General features: G+C 41.3%; 1 protein-coding gene across 1 annotated transcript in view; it reads left to right on the forward strand.

Annotated features, from left to right (window-relative positions):
* LOC113437713 (digestive cysteine proteinase 2-like) overlaps positions 1 to 14,500 on the forward strand; it is a 52,451-nt gene extending 37,951 nt beyond the window's left edge. Inside the window, exons 7-11 of the mRNA XM_026702841.2 lie at positions 1,732 to 1,925; positions 4,549 to 4,640; positions 8,554 to 8,715; positions 10,353 to 10,542; positions 12,771 to 14,500. Coding sequence (XP_026558626.2) covers positions 1,732 to 1,925; positions 4,549 to 4,640; positions 8,554 to 8,715; positions 10,353 to 10,542; positions 12,771 to 12,958 — 826 coding nt within the window. The 3' untranslated portion in view covers positions 12,959 to 14,500. The remainder of the gene's footprint in view (positions 1 to 1,731; positions 1,926 to 4,548; positions 4,641 to 8,553; positions 8,716 to 10,352; positions 10,543 to 12,770) is intronic.
* The last annotated feature ends 2,988 nt before the right edge of the window (positions 14,501 to 17,488 follow it).

Below are 17,488 nucleotides of genomic sequence, written 5' to 3' on the forward strand. Positions count from 1 at the left end.
ACCCCACAATTGACTAAAGTCACCCAAGTTACTGCATAAGAATGCATGGCTTGCAAACCACGTTATAGCTAGGCTAAAACATCATGGTAAACTAAAGCCACATGATTGCTTAGGGTAATATATCCAAGACATCCAACTCAGTTATTCTGTATTCTGATGAAAAACATCAGGGGTGGGATTCAAAAATTTTAACAACCGGTTCTGTCGGTGTGGCTTAGGTGGTGGGTGTGGCTTGGTGGTCGTGTCTGGGCGTGGCCAACTCAATTTCACTCACATCGAGGCATGCATCTCCTCACCTGGCCTCTCATGACTGTGGGGATGTTGCAACAGTCATAAATGTGAAAAATGGTCATAAGTCACTTTTTTCAGTGCCATTGTAACTGAATGGTCACTCCACACAAGCAAAGTGCCAGCAAAGGAGGGGGAAAAAACTCCAGAGAAGTTCCAGAGACAGGAAGTCTAGTCCTGCCAAGAATGTTATAAGGGTTAACGGAGAGGCAGTTTCTGTAAGCAACACCAGAATGTTTCCTTCCTGCCTTCCTTACAGGATTAGACCAGTAATTTCTTCTAACAACCGGTTCTCCGAACTGCTTAGAGTGTTAACAACCGGTTCTAGCAAATAGGTGCAAACTGGTAGAATCCCACCCCTGAAAAACATTAGCAGGCATCTTGGCTATATCAGGTGAACTTTCTCCATAATCAATAAATGTGCTCATAATTGAAGGAAAGCCTTGAAAGATACATTCTACAAATAGTTGGTTGCACTTTTTTCTCTTTACTATTCCTTAATATTCTGACTTTAGCGCTGCCATGCCATTTTAATGCAAGTTCAAAGGCTTTCATTGCCCTTTGTACAAAGACATGGGTGGTAAAATGAAAACTTCTTCTCCCATTTCACCAGCCAAGTTTTGCGTTTGTGCTTCACTGGAGACATTAGCATGTAAACCAATCTGATGTTATCCTTTAGTATCAGTGATGAAGTTAGTTTACATCTGAGATTAAATGGCATAATCAAGAACATTATAAAACAACACTTGTCCAAACAAGCAGCTATCAACAAAGAAGTTCCCATAATGTTCCCATAATGTTATCAAAAGTGAAGATTGAAAAACATGTCCAGAAGTCAAGCCTGGATAGTTGAGAGTCCCAAAATTAGTGGGGCTAGCAATTAGAGGGTGATAGGAAGGTGAAATGGGGACCATCCACACTTAAGAGCTGTGGTGGCACATGCAGTGTTGCAGGCTAACTCTACATTCCAATGCCAAGAGTTCGATTCTCACCAGCTCAAGGTTGACTCAGCCTTTCATCCTTCTGAGGTCGGTAAAATAAGGGCCCAGATTGCTGGCGGCAACAGGCTGACTCTGTAAACCGCTCAGAGAGTGCTGTAAAGCACTGTAAGGTGGTATATAAGTCTAAGTGTTATTGCTATTTATTTTCTAGTCCCTCAGGTTTCTAGGAGAAGCCAGGCACCTTGTCCACCATTTTGTGAAGGTGCAAGCCCAACATGTGGGCCATTTCTTCCATTTCAATTGTTTCTTCTTCGTCAAGAAGGTAAAGAAAGCACAATTTGCATAAGAAAGAAAAGACAGAATGCCCTTTTTAGCGGGTGTCCATTGTCTGCTGACTCTCTCCACCCACCTTGATCTTAGGACAGAGGGACCTATAAGAACCAGAAAGTTAGATGATGTACAGTACCTGGCTTAGCTCTTGCCCTTTCTCCTCCTTTCCCAGGTTCGTCCATTCCAAGAATCGAGCCAACCTTCCCTTTAAGCTGGCCCTGAATCACTTGGCTGACCTGACCCTGGAAGAGATGGCTGTGATGAGGGGGAAGCTCAAGAGCACAGCACCCAACAAGGGGCAGCCTTTCCCTGAGGAGATTTACACAGGCCTCATTTTGCCAGAAAGCTTGGACTGGAGGCTCTATGGTATATATTGCTGGTCTGGGAAGAATGTGGTTAGTAAAAGATGAGTCAGCTCAAGTCAAACTTTGTGACAGTCGTTAAGCAGCACAGATGAGTCTTCCAGGCCTTGGTGTAGGATTTTGGTGGATGGTTGGGTTTTGTTTTTTTTCTATTTTAAGTCTAAAGTCATCCAGAGTTATTTTGGAGTTGGGAAACTTCTAAATCTCACACCAGCCACATTGTCTAATTGTTTTCTCTTCGTCATCTTCCTCGTGTTCAATGCAGGTAGTCCTCAACAATTGAGCCCAAAATTTATGTTGTTAAGCACAACGGTTAAGAGAGTTTTGCCCCATTTTACGTCCTTTCTTGACATAGTTGTTAAGTGAATCACTGCAGTTGTTAAGTTAAGTGAATCTCATTTCCTCATTGACGTCACTTATCAGAAAGTCACAAAAGATGATCACATGACCCTGGAATACTGCAACCGTTGTAAATATGAGTCAGTTGTCAAATGTCTGAATTTTGATCACGTGATCCTGGGATACTGCAACAGTCATAAGTGTGAAAAATGGTTATGTCACTTTTTCAGTGCTGTTGCAACTTCAAACGGTCACTAAATAAACTATGGTTAGTCAAGGACTACCTGTACATCTGCGCCTCTAGCCAGCCTTCTATTTCTCCACTGCCACTGAATTCACCTGAGGTGAAAAATAGGCAGTTTTAAATCTATATTATTTATTTATTGTAAATTTGTTTGCCACCCATCTCGTCATAAGGTGACTTACTTGTTCAGCCATCGTGGCCTCCTTGTTCCAAGGTCACACAGCCATTAAGAATGATTTACTGACTTCAAGGTTTGGCTGTGTACTTCATTGTAAGTCAGAAACCAACAAGGGTGTGTGGGTTGATGTTAGGAATAAATCAGTTTCCTGATTTTTTTGCTTTGTTTTTAAGGGTTTTTTTTTTATAGTTTTCATTCAAAGATAGGATTCTCTTCCTTTTCCAACACTGTTTTCATCAGTTTTTTGCAAATTACGGTATAGTACTGTTCTAATTTTCCTTCTATTCTCTTTGACTGTAATTAATAATAGGATGTTTTTGCTGCTGCATAGTATTCACCCAAAATTGGAAAGCAAATGAAATTCCAAGTGAAGATACTATGACGGATAAGATTTTTCAATGGGCCGAAATGAATTTGACACTAGAATTGAAAGAACAAGATAAATCAGAATATTATAAAGTATGGAATAAATTCTATTATTGGAGGGACATGAAAGGGAGTTCACTTAACTGAAATAAAAATTTAAGATAAATAGAAAAGAGGTGAGAGACGTCATACCTGAGGTATGAGAAAAAGAACTAAAAAGATACAAAGGTTAAATGTATATATGTGTATTTTAATGTTTATACCTTTTGATTTTTTCTAAGGTAAAATGTTTTTGACTGAAATGTACATCAAAGAAGACCACCACGTTCAATATTTTTTTAATGTTTATAATTAATGAAACTATTTTTTTTAAAAAAAAATAGGATGTTTTTTGCTGATTGCTCACTTGGGCCACGTCTTCACCCAGACCTTACATCTTCTAGAACAGCAGTCACCAACTGGTGGGCCGTGAGAAAATTTTGGTGGGCTGCAGAGAAAACTCACCCCCAGAGCACACCCCAAAGCAATTAATCCAGGCTGCGCTGGAACACAAGGCTTCGCCCACATGGCCTGCGGGAACCCTCCCTGCCCACTCACTCCTTACCCGGCAAACTTGCCTGCTAAATTGCTATTTTTCCTTTTTCCGACCATCATCCATTCTGCTGTTCCAGGAGATTTAGATTAGCTAGGAAGCAGGAAATGGTTGGATTTCTTGCTTTCTAGCTAGTCTTTAGATCAGCCGAACCTCCCTTAGGACTGAAGGTTCTATTATTCAGTGCGGACTCAGGGCAAGCAAATTTTATGTGACAGACTGAGCTAGCTGATGGCAGATAGATAGATCACTGAATGATTCTGTGAGCAACTCAATCTGCCTGCCTGCTTTGCCTGATTTTGGGTAAATTTGCTCTTTTTTGAATAAAAAATTCAATATTTACATAAATATTTATAATATTTACATACAAGCCATGCCCAGCCAGTCACATGACCACCAAGCCACACCCACAAATTAGGCCACTCCCACAGAACAGGTTAGTAGTCCCTGGGATTTAAAATTATGAGTTTGGTGGGCCCTGGGGTCCAAAAGGTTGGCAACCCCTGGTCTAGAATCATCCAACAATTACTGTATCAAAACAATACATAATGTAATGATAAGAGGCTTCATATCACCAGCGATAATAGGGGAATTCTAGAAGATTTTGAAACTCATGAATGGAGAGAGAGCCTTAGTCCTCACCTGATGTGACAAAGAGTGGATCTGGATACAAATACTAAATGGCATAGGTAGAAAATGCAAAAGACAAAAATTAAAAACGATTCTTCTGGGGTGGGTGAATGAACGTTAAACATTGTTATAGGTATCCTTTGGATTTTTACTATTGAAAAAGAAAAAAAATGGGATTCTGGTCTTGTTTGGCAGCATCTGAAGATAAGCAGCATCAGAGGAGGTGCGCAGCAGGATGACAAGGCAAGTGTGCAAAAATTTCTCTTTGCTCTTTCCAGGGGCAGTGACTCCTGTCAAAGATCAGGCTGTGTGTGGTTCCTGCTGGAGTTTTTCTACTACAGGATCCCTTGAAGGAGCTCTCTTCCTTAAGGTAGGACCTGCTTGCTTCCTTAGAATTTGGAAGGTGTTGGTTAGGAGTGTGCAAAAAACTTCAATTTTTTTTTAAAAAAAACCCTGTTCCAAAATACATTCATGTTAACTGTTTGAAAAGGAGAATTGAGATCTTGAACATGCACAGAATGTTTCAAGACTGGAAAGTGTTGCATTCCAGTGCTTCACATAATTCTCATGTAGGGGGCTCAAGAATCACTATTTGTCTGTCTGTCTGTCTGTCTGTCTATCCCACCCTCCGTATCTATCTATCTATCTATCTATCTATCTATCTATCTATCTATCTATCTTTATCCCAATTTTATAAGTAAATCAAGATGGCGAACATATCTAATATTCCTTCTTCCTGTTTTCCCCACAACAATTCTGTGGAGTCGAATGGGCTGAGATAGAGGGATTGGCCCAAAGTCACTCAGTTGGATTTCATGCCTAAAGTGGGACTAGAACTCACATTCTCCTGGTTTCTAGGCTAGCACCTTAACTACTATACCAAAGTGGATCTTCTGTTGCCAATATCTGTTCTCATATTGACAAAGATTGATAGATATAGATACAGGTATATAGATATAGATAGTTATAGATGGTATAGATTAGATTAGGATTAGATGGAGATGGAGATACCATAGAGATAGAGATACCATAGAGATGGAGACAGAGACAGAGATATCACTATCCTGGTCTTGTTTCCAACAAATGGACTCAATATCACTGGTGGAATTTACAGAATAAACATTATGCATTGCATCAATAACCAAAGAAAAATAACATAAGTAACTAGGCTAAACATGGACATAGAATAATCACTTATATCAATAAGTTTGCCAGAGAGGGAAATAATATTCCCCCCCAATATATATCTATATCTATCTATATCTATATCTAGAGAGAGAGAGAGAGAGAGAGAGAGAGAACATGGCTAAAGTTGCCAAACTCTTTCAAATACATTCTTTAAATAGTTTGTTTTAATAAGTATAAATGGTTTGTTCCAAGCATTAGTTTTTACATAAGAAAAGAGAAATTAATTCAGTTCCTCTTCCTAATTTCATTGTACTGAGTAATGCACTTAATTATGAATACCTAATAATATTTTAGAATACAGCATAAATCAAGATTAGCATTTTGAGAGTGGCTCAGAGGTGGTATTCAGCAGGTTCTAACCAGTTCTGGAGAACCGGTAGCAGAAATTTTGAGTAGTTCGGAGAACTGGCAAATCCCACCTCTGACTGGCCCCGCCCCCATCTCTTCTCCACCTCCCAAGTCCCAGGTGATTGGCTGGGTCTTCTTTGGTTGCCCTGCACAGGAGAACGGAGCTGGAAAGCAGGTTAGCGGGGTGAGGAGGGAATGGGATTTTGCAGTAAACTTCCCCCAGGAGTGGGAAGGGAATGGGTATTTTGCAGTATCCTTCCCCTGCCATGCCCACCAAGCCATGCCCACCAAGCCACACCACGCCCACCAAGCCATGCCCACAGAACTGGTAGTAAAAAATTTTGAATCCCACCACTGGAATGGCTCCATCCCCATAATACTGTACGCGAAAGTAGAGAATCAATATTATAGTCCAAAAATGGACAACTGTAAGTCTTTAACAACCTGTGGACTTTAACTCCCAGAATTCCTGGCTGGCTCAGGAATTCTGGGAGTTGAAGTCCACAGGTTGTAAAGGGCCCATAGTTTCCCACCTCTGTTACAATCCAATCCAATGACTTGATTCATAGAGCTCACTAACACATAATATGGTTGCCTCTAATTTTGCCTTAGCTGTTAGGGTTTGTCAGGCATATTTTATAAAGAACATTAGGTGAATACAAGTACTCCTCGACTTACAACAGTTCATTTAGTGACCATTCAAAGTTACGATGACACTGGAAAAAAATGATTTATGACAGTTTTTAACACACTGTTGCAGCATCCTCGTGGTCACCTAATCAAAATTCAGATGCTTGGCAACTAATTCATATTTATGACAGTCACAGCATCCTTGGATTATGTGATCCTTTTTGTGACCTTCTGACAAGCAAAGCCAATGGGGAAGCCAGATTCACTTAACGACCGTATTGCTAAAGTAACAACTAGAATGGATTCACTTAAAAATTGTGGTTTAAAAAAAGGTTGCAAAATGGGCCACAACTCACTTAGCAACATAAATTTTTGGCTCAGTTGTGGTCATAAGTCAAGGACTATCTGTACAGCCAACATATCTAACAAGTATGAACTATGAAGATGTTGAGACTCTAGAAAAAGTACAGAGAAGAGCAACCAGGATGATTAGGGGACTGGAGACTACAATGATGAACAGTTGCAGGAACTGGGCATGGCTAGTCTAGGGAAGAGAAGGACCAGAGGAGACATGATAGCAGACTTCCAATATTTGAGGGGCTGCCACAGAGAGGAGGGAAGGGGTCAAGCTATTTTCTAAAGCACCTGTAGGCCAGACAAGGAATAATGGATGGAAACTGAACAAGGAGAGATTCAACCTAGAAATATGGAGGAATTTTCCAACAGTGAGAACAATCAACCAACTCCGAAGTTGTGGGAGCTTCATCCCTGGAGACTTTCAAGAAGAGATTGGACTGCCATCTGTCAGAAATGACGTATGCTCTCCCGCTTGGGCAGGAGGTTGGACTAGATGACTTATAAGGTCCCTTCCAACTCTGATTATCTGTTATCTGTATATTTCTATTCGGTCGGTTATTTTGCACAAGAAAAAGGCGTCGTAAGACAATGCAATGCTCGGGGCTCAGTTGGGAAAGCTGCCACATTCGTGTTCCAAATATTTCTTCCAAAGTATTTCTTCAAATTGGATGCACTACGCAGCCCTAGTATATAACCTTTTAAAACAATTTCTAAGGATCCTTAGAAATACCAATCAATCTCTTCGTGATTTCTCAGTAAGGCTTTTGGGACTGTCTTTTTTTTTAAAACCCACATACACTGAGTAATATTCAAAAGTTGTTCCATCTACAGTCTTCTAAATTATACCGTTGGTGTTTTTTTTTCCTTTTTTTAAAAAGAAAGCAGCAGTTCTAGCAATGAAACAGAACAAAACCAGAAAGATTAAAACTGTTCCTACAGAGAAAACGAATTCCTGAGCTGAGCCCACACTTGGCCAAGGCTGCGGGGGAGGGGGGGGGGGACGACAACCAACTTCCTAATTTGTGGGGGGTGAAAGACCTTAGAATGGTGCTTCTGGTATTTATAATAATTTAATCAGACTTTTACCCTTATTTTGTCATTCCTATTCCACAAAACTTTGTGTTGTCCGGGATTCCAAAGGATGGTCACGTCCTTTGTTATTATTATTATTTTGATTACTGTTTTGCAAAGCACAGCAATGCAGCTAGACCACAACTGAGCCCAAATTTCTGTAGCTAGGTGAAACCCTTGTTAAGTGAGTTTGGCCCCATTTTGCAACCTTTCTTGCCACCGTTGCTAAGTGAATCATTGCAGTTGTTAAGTTAGTAACAGAATCTGGCTTCCCCCTTGAGTCTGCTTGTCAGAAGGTCGCAAAAGGGGATCACGAGGCCCTGGGACATCGCAACCGTCATAAATAAGAGTCAGTTGCCAAGCGCCTGAATTCATACAACCATGAAGCTCCTGCAACAGTTGTAAGTGTGAAAACCAGTCATAAGTCACTTTTTTCAGTGCTGTCCTAAGTTCAAACGGTTACTAAATGAATTGCTGTAAGTTGAGGACTACCTTTACCCGGCTGTAAACAAAAAAAAAAGGATGCAACTGCTTTCTGTAAAAATAGAAATGCTGTATACACACAAACACACAGCCCTTCCGGTGATTTTTCTGATGCAGTTGGGAACCTCAATTGGTAGCTGTGTTTTGCTCCCTTGCCAGGAAAGGCAACCAAGCCTGAGCAAAGTATGTTTCATTTTGTTCCCCAGACAGGGAATCTCATCTCGCTGTCTCAACAAATTCTCATCGACTGCTCCTGGGGTTTTGGGAACTACGCCTGCGATGGTGGTGAGGAGTGGCAGGCGTTTGAATGGATCCTGAAACATGGCGGCATCGCCACCACCGAGTCGTATGGGCCCTACAAAGGACAAGTGAGTGACAGACGCCTGTCTCTTAGGGGGGCATCCAGAAGACCTCTGGATGTGTGGGAAAAATGGGTGTGGCTTAAGACTTGCTTTGAAAGAGACACTGGTTGCAATTGCTTGTTTCCAGCTTGGGATGGGATGGGATGGGATGGAGTAGAATAGAACAGAATAGAATAGAGTAGACTAGAGTGGAGTAGGGTAGAGTAGAGTAGAGTAGAGTAGAGTAGAGTAGAGTGGAGTGGAGTGGAGTGGAGTGGAGAGTAGAATAGAACAGAATAGAGTAGAATAGAGTGGAGTAGGGTAGAATAGAGTAGAGTAGAGTAGAGTAGAGTAGAGTAGAATAGAGTAGAGTAGCGTAGCGTAGCATAGCATAGCATACAGAAGTGGCGTTCAGCAGGTTCTGAACCAGTTCTGGAAAACCAGTAGCGGAAATTTTGAGTAGTTCAGAGAACCGGCAAATACCGGTTCTCTGACTGGAGATTGTACAGTATCCTTCCTCTGCCACGGGCCCACCAAGCCACACCCACAGAACCAGTAGTAAAAAAAAATTGAATCCCACCACTGAGAACATAGCATAGAATAGCATAGAGGAGTGGAATGGAGGAATGGCATGGTGTGGCATGGAATTCTTTATTGGCCAAGTGTGATTAGACACACAAGGAATTTGTCTCAGATGCATAAGCTCTCAGTGTACATCCAACAATAGCAATAGATCATCATCATAGTCATTGTAAAAATACATTCATCATAAAACAGTAGATACAACACTTAATGATAGACATGGATACTAAATAAGCAATCAGCATAAATCATACTAGGATACCAAGTAAACACGATAAATCGTAAGATGCAAGCAACAAAGTTATAATCATAAGAAGATAAGGAGATAGGTAATAGGGAGGATGAGAATAATGATAGTAATACTGCCTTTCTAGATAGTTTGACAGTGTTGTGGGAATTAGTTGTTTAGCAGATGGTCCTCAACTTATGACCAGTTGCATGCTGACTGTTCTAAGTGATGATGGAACACACACACCCCCGGGACATGTCAAAACTTCAAATCTGGGGTAAAAAATCCCGGGGGGGGGTGTGTTCCATCATCACTGTCGCTTTTGTCCATGCATCTTTATGCATTTATTTACAACTTAGTCCTCAATGTACCTCCATAACTGAGCCCAACATTTCCGTTGCTAAGCGAGACATGTGTTCAGTGAGTTTTGCTCCGTTTTACAACTTCTCTTGCCTCATGTGTCAGTGAATCACTGCAGTTCTGAGTTAGTGACCCAGTTGTTAAGTGAATCTGTCTTCCCCATTGATGTTGCTTGTCAGAAGGTCACAAAAGGGGATCACATGGCCCTTGGGACACGGCAGTGGTCATAAGTGTGAAGTGGAAGTATGAATCAATTGCCAAGCGTCTGAATTTTGATCCCCTGATCACAGGGTTGCTTCAGAGGTTGTAACTGTGAAAAACGGTCATAAGTCACTTTTTTCAGTGCCGTTGTAACTTGGAACGGTCACTAAATGAAATGTTGTAAGTCAAGGACTACCTGTATTCATAGAGGGCATTCAGAGGCCCCTAAGTCCAGGGGATGGATGCTACAGCCAATGGAATCTTGCCTATGGGGTTATACTCTTTCCACCAGAATGGCTACTGTCACAGCAACGAGACTCACCTCGTGAGCAAGCTCTCAAGCTACGTCAATGTCACTTCTGGGAACACCACCGCTCTGAAGGCTGCCATTTACAAGCACGGACCCGTCTCTGTCAGCATCGATGCCTCCCACAGGACGTTCTCTTTCTATTCTAATGGCGTTTACTACGAGCCCAAATGCAGTAAGTTTCCATCGAGCCCCTGCTCCATGGGACGTTTGTCCTGATCTGCACAATGTCTCCTTCCTTAAGTATCTGAGCCAATTTTCTTCTGGTTTCTTTTTTTCTTTAATGTACTTTTATTATAGATTATAGCAGGGTTAGCAAACCCAAAAAATGACATAATGACACAGTGGACTTAAATACATTGATGGAGCAAAAATACTTCTGTGTGGAAGTACCCATAGCTTACCACATTAATGTGGAACTGGTAAATCAAGATGCATTCTTGAAATTACATTCCGAGGGCAGTTCATACTCAACAGGAACTGGGTCCAAATTCTGCCCTTAGGAGAAATCTACTTGTGTCATATTTCAGCCAGAGCCTTCATTTTTCTACAGCTAAAGGCTTCCATTCTGAAGGAAGAAAACCAACCTTTCTTCCTTCCTCCCTCCCTCCTTCCCCCTCTTTCTTTCTTTCTTTCTTTCTTTCTTTCTTTCTTTCTTTCTTTCTTTCTTTCTTTCTTTCTTTCTTTCTTTCTTTCCTTCCTTCCTTCCTTCCTTCCTTCCTTCCTTCCTTCCTTCCTTCTGTCTTGCTTTTGTGAATTAAATCACCACAGTTTTTCCATGCCACTTTAACATCTCAAGCTGGGACAGGGGGCAGAGAAAGGGATACCAGCTTTGAAGAATACCCAGTTGGATTAACTTGAGCAAGGGTGGCTGAGACCTGCCGGACCACCTACCCAATGAACTGTGTGCAGATTCACTGGGCTATGTGTGCAGCACAGTTATGACTATTAATCTCCAGCTGATACAGTCCTGTTTTTCAGTATGCAAATCCATTATCCCATTCATTCTCAAAACTCTAGTTATAGATGTTCCAAAGAGCTTAAGAAACAACCAATGCAGGTATAACCAATGGAGTTTTCCCCATTCCTACCTCACCAATCCAGAATAGATTCAAATTGATACTACTAGGTAAGCATCTTTTGATTGCTATGATATAAAAAAGATCTTGACACTCTATGTACAGAGAAGACCAACCAAGAGGATTAGGGGACTGGAGGCTAAAACATATGAAGAACAGCTGCAGGAACTGGGAATGTCTAATTTAATGAAGAGAAGGATTAGGGGTGACGTGATTAACAGAGTAATAGAGTTGGAAGGGACCTTGTATGTCATCTAATCCAACCCTGCCCCTACCCAAGCAGGAAACCCTTCACCATTTCTGACAGGTGGCAGTCCAGTCTCTTCTTGAAGGCTTCCAGTAATGAAGCTCCCACAACTTCTGAAGGCAACTTCTGTTCCATGGGTTGATTGCTCTCACTATCAGAAATATTTTCCTTATTTCCTCTCCTTGTTCAGTTTCCATCCATTATTCCTTGTCTGGCCTTTGGGTGCTTTGGAATATAGCTTGATCCCTTCCTCTCTGTGGCAGCACCTCAAATATTGGAATTGTTAAATGAAATGAATGGCATGATAGCAGTGTTCCAAAATCTCAGGGGCTGCCACAAAGGAGAGAGGGTCAACCTATTCTCCAAAGTACCTGGAGTTAGGACAGGAAGCAAAGGATGGAAGCTAATCAAGGAGAGAAGCAACCTAGAAATAGGAGAAATTTCCTGACAGAACAATCAGTGGAAAAAATTGTCTCCAGAAGTTTTGAGTGTTTCAACATGGAGGTTTTTAAGAAGAGATTGGATAACTATTTGTCTAAAATGTTATATTTCTCCATTAAGATCATTTTAAATTTCCAAATGTAAACCCTTTTTTAAAAAGACATTTATAATTGTTTATATAAAACGTTTAGAAGCATGTTGGTTTTGGAGGGAGGGGGGAGGGAGTGTAGATGTTTTGCATGTATTTGCAAATTTTAGATTGCAGAAAGAATGCTGATGGACGTTATTTGATGCCAGTGGTCATAACACTGAGTTTTCCCGAATTCTCAATTGGTTAATTGTAATTCACATCTCTAAAAGATAATATTGTGAATTACAGAACCACAATAAAGATTGAGAGAAGCAGAGAAATTTAAGTCTTGATTACTGCAGTTGTGAAGCCCACAATCTACATTTTCATAACTGCAGTAATAAACAGGACCATTTAATCTTCACAAGTTTTGTAAATCCAGGATTTAAAAGTCCCAGCCTGGGTCTTTTAGCCTAAGTGATGCTGTGGTGCATTCCTTTGCCTAATCACACATATCAAAACATCGTTTTGTTCTGAGTGTATTCTTTTTTCTTCATCCTTTTTAGAAAACAAGAGGGGTGAGCTAGATCATGCTGTCCTGGCTGTTGGTTATGGTGTCCTTCAAGGGGAGCTTTACTGGCTCATCAAGAACTCTTGGTCAACCTATTGGGGCAACGATGGTTACATTCTCATGTCCATGAAAGACAACAACTGCGGTGTTACTACTGATGCTGTTTTCCCAATTGTTGCTTAATGGGAGCACGGCTTGGCCAATTCCTTCAGGCAATTTCGAAGAAAATGCAAATCCAGTCCTTTCTTCCTTCTTTTGCTGAAGCAGGGCCACGCTTTTCTCATCTCCTGGACTTCATCTTAAATCATACAACTGGAAGAAACTCAAGAGATCCATGTCAATGAAAATTCTCAGTCACCCAGGTAGAGTTGTCTGGAAGTTGAGTCATGTCAACTGGACCGATTTTCCTTCCAGTTGTAATGTTTCACTGCCTTATCCAAGTAGCTTCTTCAGTCTGAGCAAGTTACTAAACATCAAGTGAAGGGACAGGATTGGGATATACTGAGGAGCAGCACAGTCTATGTAGTATGGTACATGAGGTAGCTGCAAAGATTTCATCAAAATGATAGGTGTGTTGTGATGCCACAGCAAGACTACAAGCTTGGCACCTTATATATTTGTGAGCAACCTAATAAATCAACTGTAAGAGGAAGGTTGTTCCATCAACAGCATCACAATGCACAGTTTATTTCCCCTCTTGCCTCCTCCAGACCAGGTATGTGATAGGGAAGCTTGTTGCATTGTTTGACATGTAGTTTGTAGCTTTATTTTTCCATCAGTGCCTCTATGCTGTAGAGCAGGGATGTCAAACTTGATTGAGGGCCGCATCAGGGTTGTGTTTGACCTTGGGGATCAGGGAACTTGTGGAGAGCTGGGAAGTTGGCTAGGGACACTCTCTAATGAACCAACTAACTAAACATATACGGGATCCCCCTAACCAACTTGCTCTAACTGAAGAAGCTACTTGGATAAGCAATGAAACCTTTCAAACCAAACAGGAAAGAAGTCCAGTTGTCATGCCTCAACTTCTAGTCAAGAGGTACATATTTGATAAAACAACTTAGTTGCTATTGTTGATGAATTTTTCAAGGACACAAGCCATTGTGCAAAAGATGTCTTGCCTTGAACATCTGGGAAGGAGTGCCCCAAATAAATAAAATGCCCACGTCCATCCTCCTTGGTAGCACCCAAATAAAATGTAAGCAGGATTTCAGCTCTTTTTCTCTCAATAGTTTAGGTATCTCCAAATCTTCCTAGAACTTTTTCCCAAAAATATGGAGAAAGAAAATTCATTCTATATTTATAGGCATGAATATACATTCCTCTGATGATTCCAGGTTATTTCCTTAGCAGTGGTATAGATAAGGGGTTCCCATTGACTTCTTCCAGTCTAGCCTACATCCCTGGACATCCTTGTGGTCTTCCATTCAAGTAAATCAGACCTACCTATTAACTAACTAACTAACTAACTGGCTAACAGGTCTATTGTGAAACCAATTACAGACAGAGAAATGCTGCCATTTTTTTTAGCCCCGAAGTGCCTTTATTCCTCCAATCTTTAGCTATGACCTGCAGAATTCTCTAAAAATTGCTGCTAAATTGTGGTTTTTAATAGGAGGGTGGGGAAGAAATAAAAATGCGGAAATAAGATGTTACTGTAATTGAACTAATTTAATACAATTTTCATTATGTGTTTAAATAAAACCAAGTTTATATCCATGTAAACATTTAGTGTGGTTTCTAGCAAGCGGCTCCGAAGTGTGATTGTCACTTGGAAAAACACTGCTATTCTAGATTTTTAAAAACAAAACAAAATCAAATTCTCCTTCATCAGCAGCCTTCAGGAACTTGCTGAGAAGAAAGGAACAAATCCTATAATTTGGAACAGACCCAAAGCAGACCAAGATACAATTGTTGAAACTAGCTATGCTCATAATATAAAGGAAAAGATTCCACTCGCACATACATGCTAGTTATTTCTAGCTCTAGGGGGCAGTGCTCATCTCTGTTACAAGGCCGAAGAGCCAGTGCTGTCCGAAGACGTCTCCGTGGTCATGTGGCCGGCATGACTAAATGCCGAAGGCGCACAGAACGCTGTTACCTTCCCATCAAAGTGGTCCCTATTTTTCTACTTGCATTTTTACATGCTTTTGAACTGCTAGGTTGGCAGAAGCTGGGACAAGTTACGGGAGCTCACTCCATCACGCGGCGCTAGGGATTCGAACCACCGAACTGCCAACCTTTCTGATCGACAAGCTCAGCGTCTTAGCCACTGAGCCACCACGTCCCCATTTTTGCTCATATTCCAGGCCTTTTTTAATGGTGTAGCAACTGAATAGCAATTGAAGGATGATTAATCTATGATCCAAAGGTCAGGTTCAGAAAAAGGTGAGGTGGGGAGGTGGTGCAAGAAAGATTTAATCATCTGTGACTTGAGCCAACCATGAACATGTCACCTTCACAGGAGCTACTGTGGGTTTTTTTACCAGCTTGAACTGATTAAAATATGAATATGAAAATGCACCACAAAATGGACAAATTCTTGTCGATTGTGCTATACATTCAGGGCATGTAAAGCTTGGCATCCAGATAGTCCGAAGATGTCAACTCAAAGACCAAGAAAGACACGCAGTTTCTTCTAAGCAGTTTCCTCACCTGTAGACAGAAATCTTTCCAGCCTAAAGCAAACTACTTGCACCATTAAACATATACTCTGAAAACTCCTGGGAAAGACCATCTTGGTTCTCTTTCTCCCAACCAACTATCTAAACTTCACTGTCTCTTGTTCCTCTGGGATGCAGCCGCTCCCTCCTGGGAATCCAGACTACATTCCACTACAGATGGCTGAAGCTGGAAGTGAAAAACTTTAACCGGAGTCACCTTATGATGATGGTTGACTGGTTGACTCTCCTTTTCTGCAATCCATGGCCGTAGCCTCTTCTTCATGGAGAAACCCATGATGTACATCAGCCTTCCCCAACATGTGTTAACCCTGCCAGGTAGTCCAAACCAATTGCCAGGCGTGCTAGGCTAGCTCTGTCTTTAGTGCAAGGTTACATTAACAGAATTAACAGGTATTTCTCCCCTCCTTTCCTTCTGCTCTCCAGAAAACTAAGGATTTCCCTTCTGAAATGTTTCCCGTCCCTCCCTCCTTCTGTGGGCTGAGATATCTTTTATATGTCCCGTCTGCAAATCTCTCTCCTGTCTCCCAAAATCATTTCCTGTCGTACAGGTAGTCCTAGAGTTAACAGCTGTTAAGTGAATCGCTGCAGTTGATAAATTAGCAGCATGGTTGTTAAGTGAATCTGGCTTTCCCATGAACTTTGCTCATCAGATGGGCGCAAAAAGGGATCGTATGACCCCCCTGGGACACTGCAATCATCACAAATATGAACCAGCACCAAGCATCCAAGTTTTGATTACGTGACCATGAGGATACTACAATGGTCATATGAAAAATATGATACTACAATGGTCATATGAAAAATGGTCATAAGTCAATTCTTTCAGTGTCATTGTAACTGTTATGCCCCTGTTAGAGACTGACTCTGAGGGAGAGGAGGAACAGCCGACAGGGAGTGGAAGTCTGGAGGTTGTGGAGGAGGCTGGGGAAGGGCAGAGGCCGGCTGGGTAGTCAGAGGAAGACCCAGGCCTATTCCCTCTCCATCCTAGGGCATGTAGGAAGGAGAGGATAAGGGAGAAACGTGAATGGCATGGTCTACGGGGGAGGAAAGGGCCTTAATCCCCTTCATGGGCTGCAGCTGTAAGAACTGGTTAAAAGGACAGACTGAGCATGAGCCAGTGTTGGAAACAAAGCATGAAAATATTTTTAGTCTTTCCATTCTTACCTGACTTTAGCATCCTTCCCAGTGTATGTTCCGATATCTGTGGACATCTTCAAGCACTTAATCCTGCCTGGTTCCTTTAATTGTTTCAGTGTGGTTTGTGTTGTTTTTACTCTTTACAATTTATAGGCAGTTTTAATTTAAACGGCATTTCCTCCTTTTCGTAACTGCTTGTGGGGGAGTTTTTTGTCTCCAGTCAAGGATATTTGGAACTTTGGAGCAAAGTGAAGGAATAAAAGAGGCTTCACCTGTTTTTGCGACTGTGTTTATTTTGTATCCCACCCTGGGTTATCACAGTAACTTCAGTCACTAAATGAATGATTGTAAGTTGAGAACTATTTGTGCCATTAGCTCTGCTACTCTGCAGATGAGGTAGGACGGCAACTCCCAGAATTCTTGTCTTAAGACATCTCGAAGAGGCTGAATTGTAGGAATTGCATCAACGTCATCTTCTTGGCAACCAGGAAGTCTACCATATTGTATCATTCTGGGCACTATGGCTTCTCAAGAATCAACCCACAGTAGGGGTGGAATGAGGGGAGTGCTTTCCTTATCAACTCTAGCATCTGAATCGCTTCAGGAAGGAAACTCCAGAGGTTGGATTGCATAAATTGCTTTGGAAACATTTTGCCTTGGCAGAAGTTGCTTTGGAAACATCAAATCTCCAAAAGCACCCTATATAATAATCTCCAGATTTGTTTATACCCTGGCTGCTTTTCTTAACACAAACACTTCAGGCGCTTTCACAACAATTTTAAAAATACAGACTATAGAACATAAGTATGAAGTCAAGGCAATTATCCAAATCAGAAATTAAAATAAACATAATTAAGGTAATTTTTAAAAAAAAATTGGCAAAAGGAACACA

The sequence above is a fragment of the Pseudonaja textilis genome, chromosome 10 (genome assembly GCF_049901715.1).
Source record: "Pseudonaja textilis isolate UNSWEBS1 chromosome 10, rPseTex1.2, whole genome shotgun sequence".
NCBI lineage: Eukaryota > Metazoa > Chordata > Lepidosauria > Squamata > Elapidae > Pseudonaja > Pseudonaja textilis.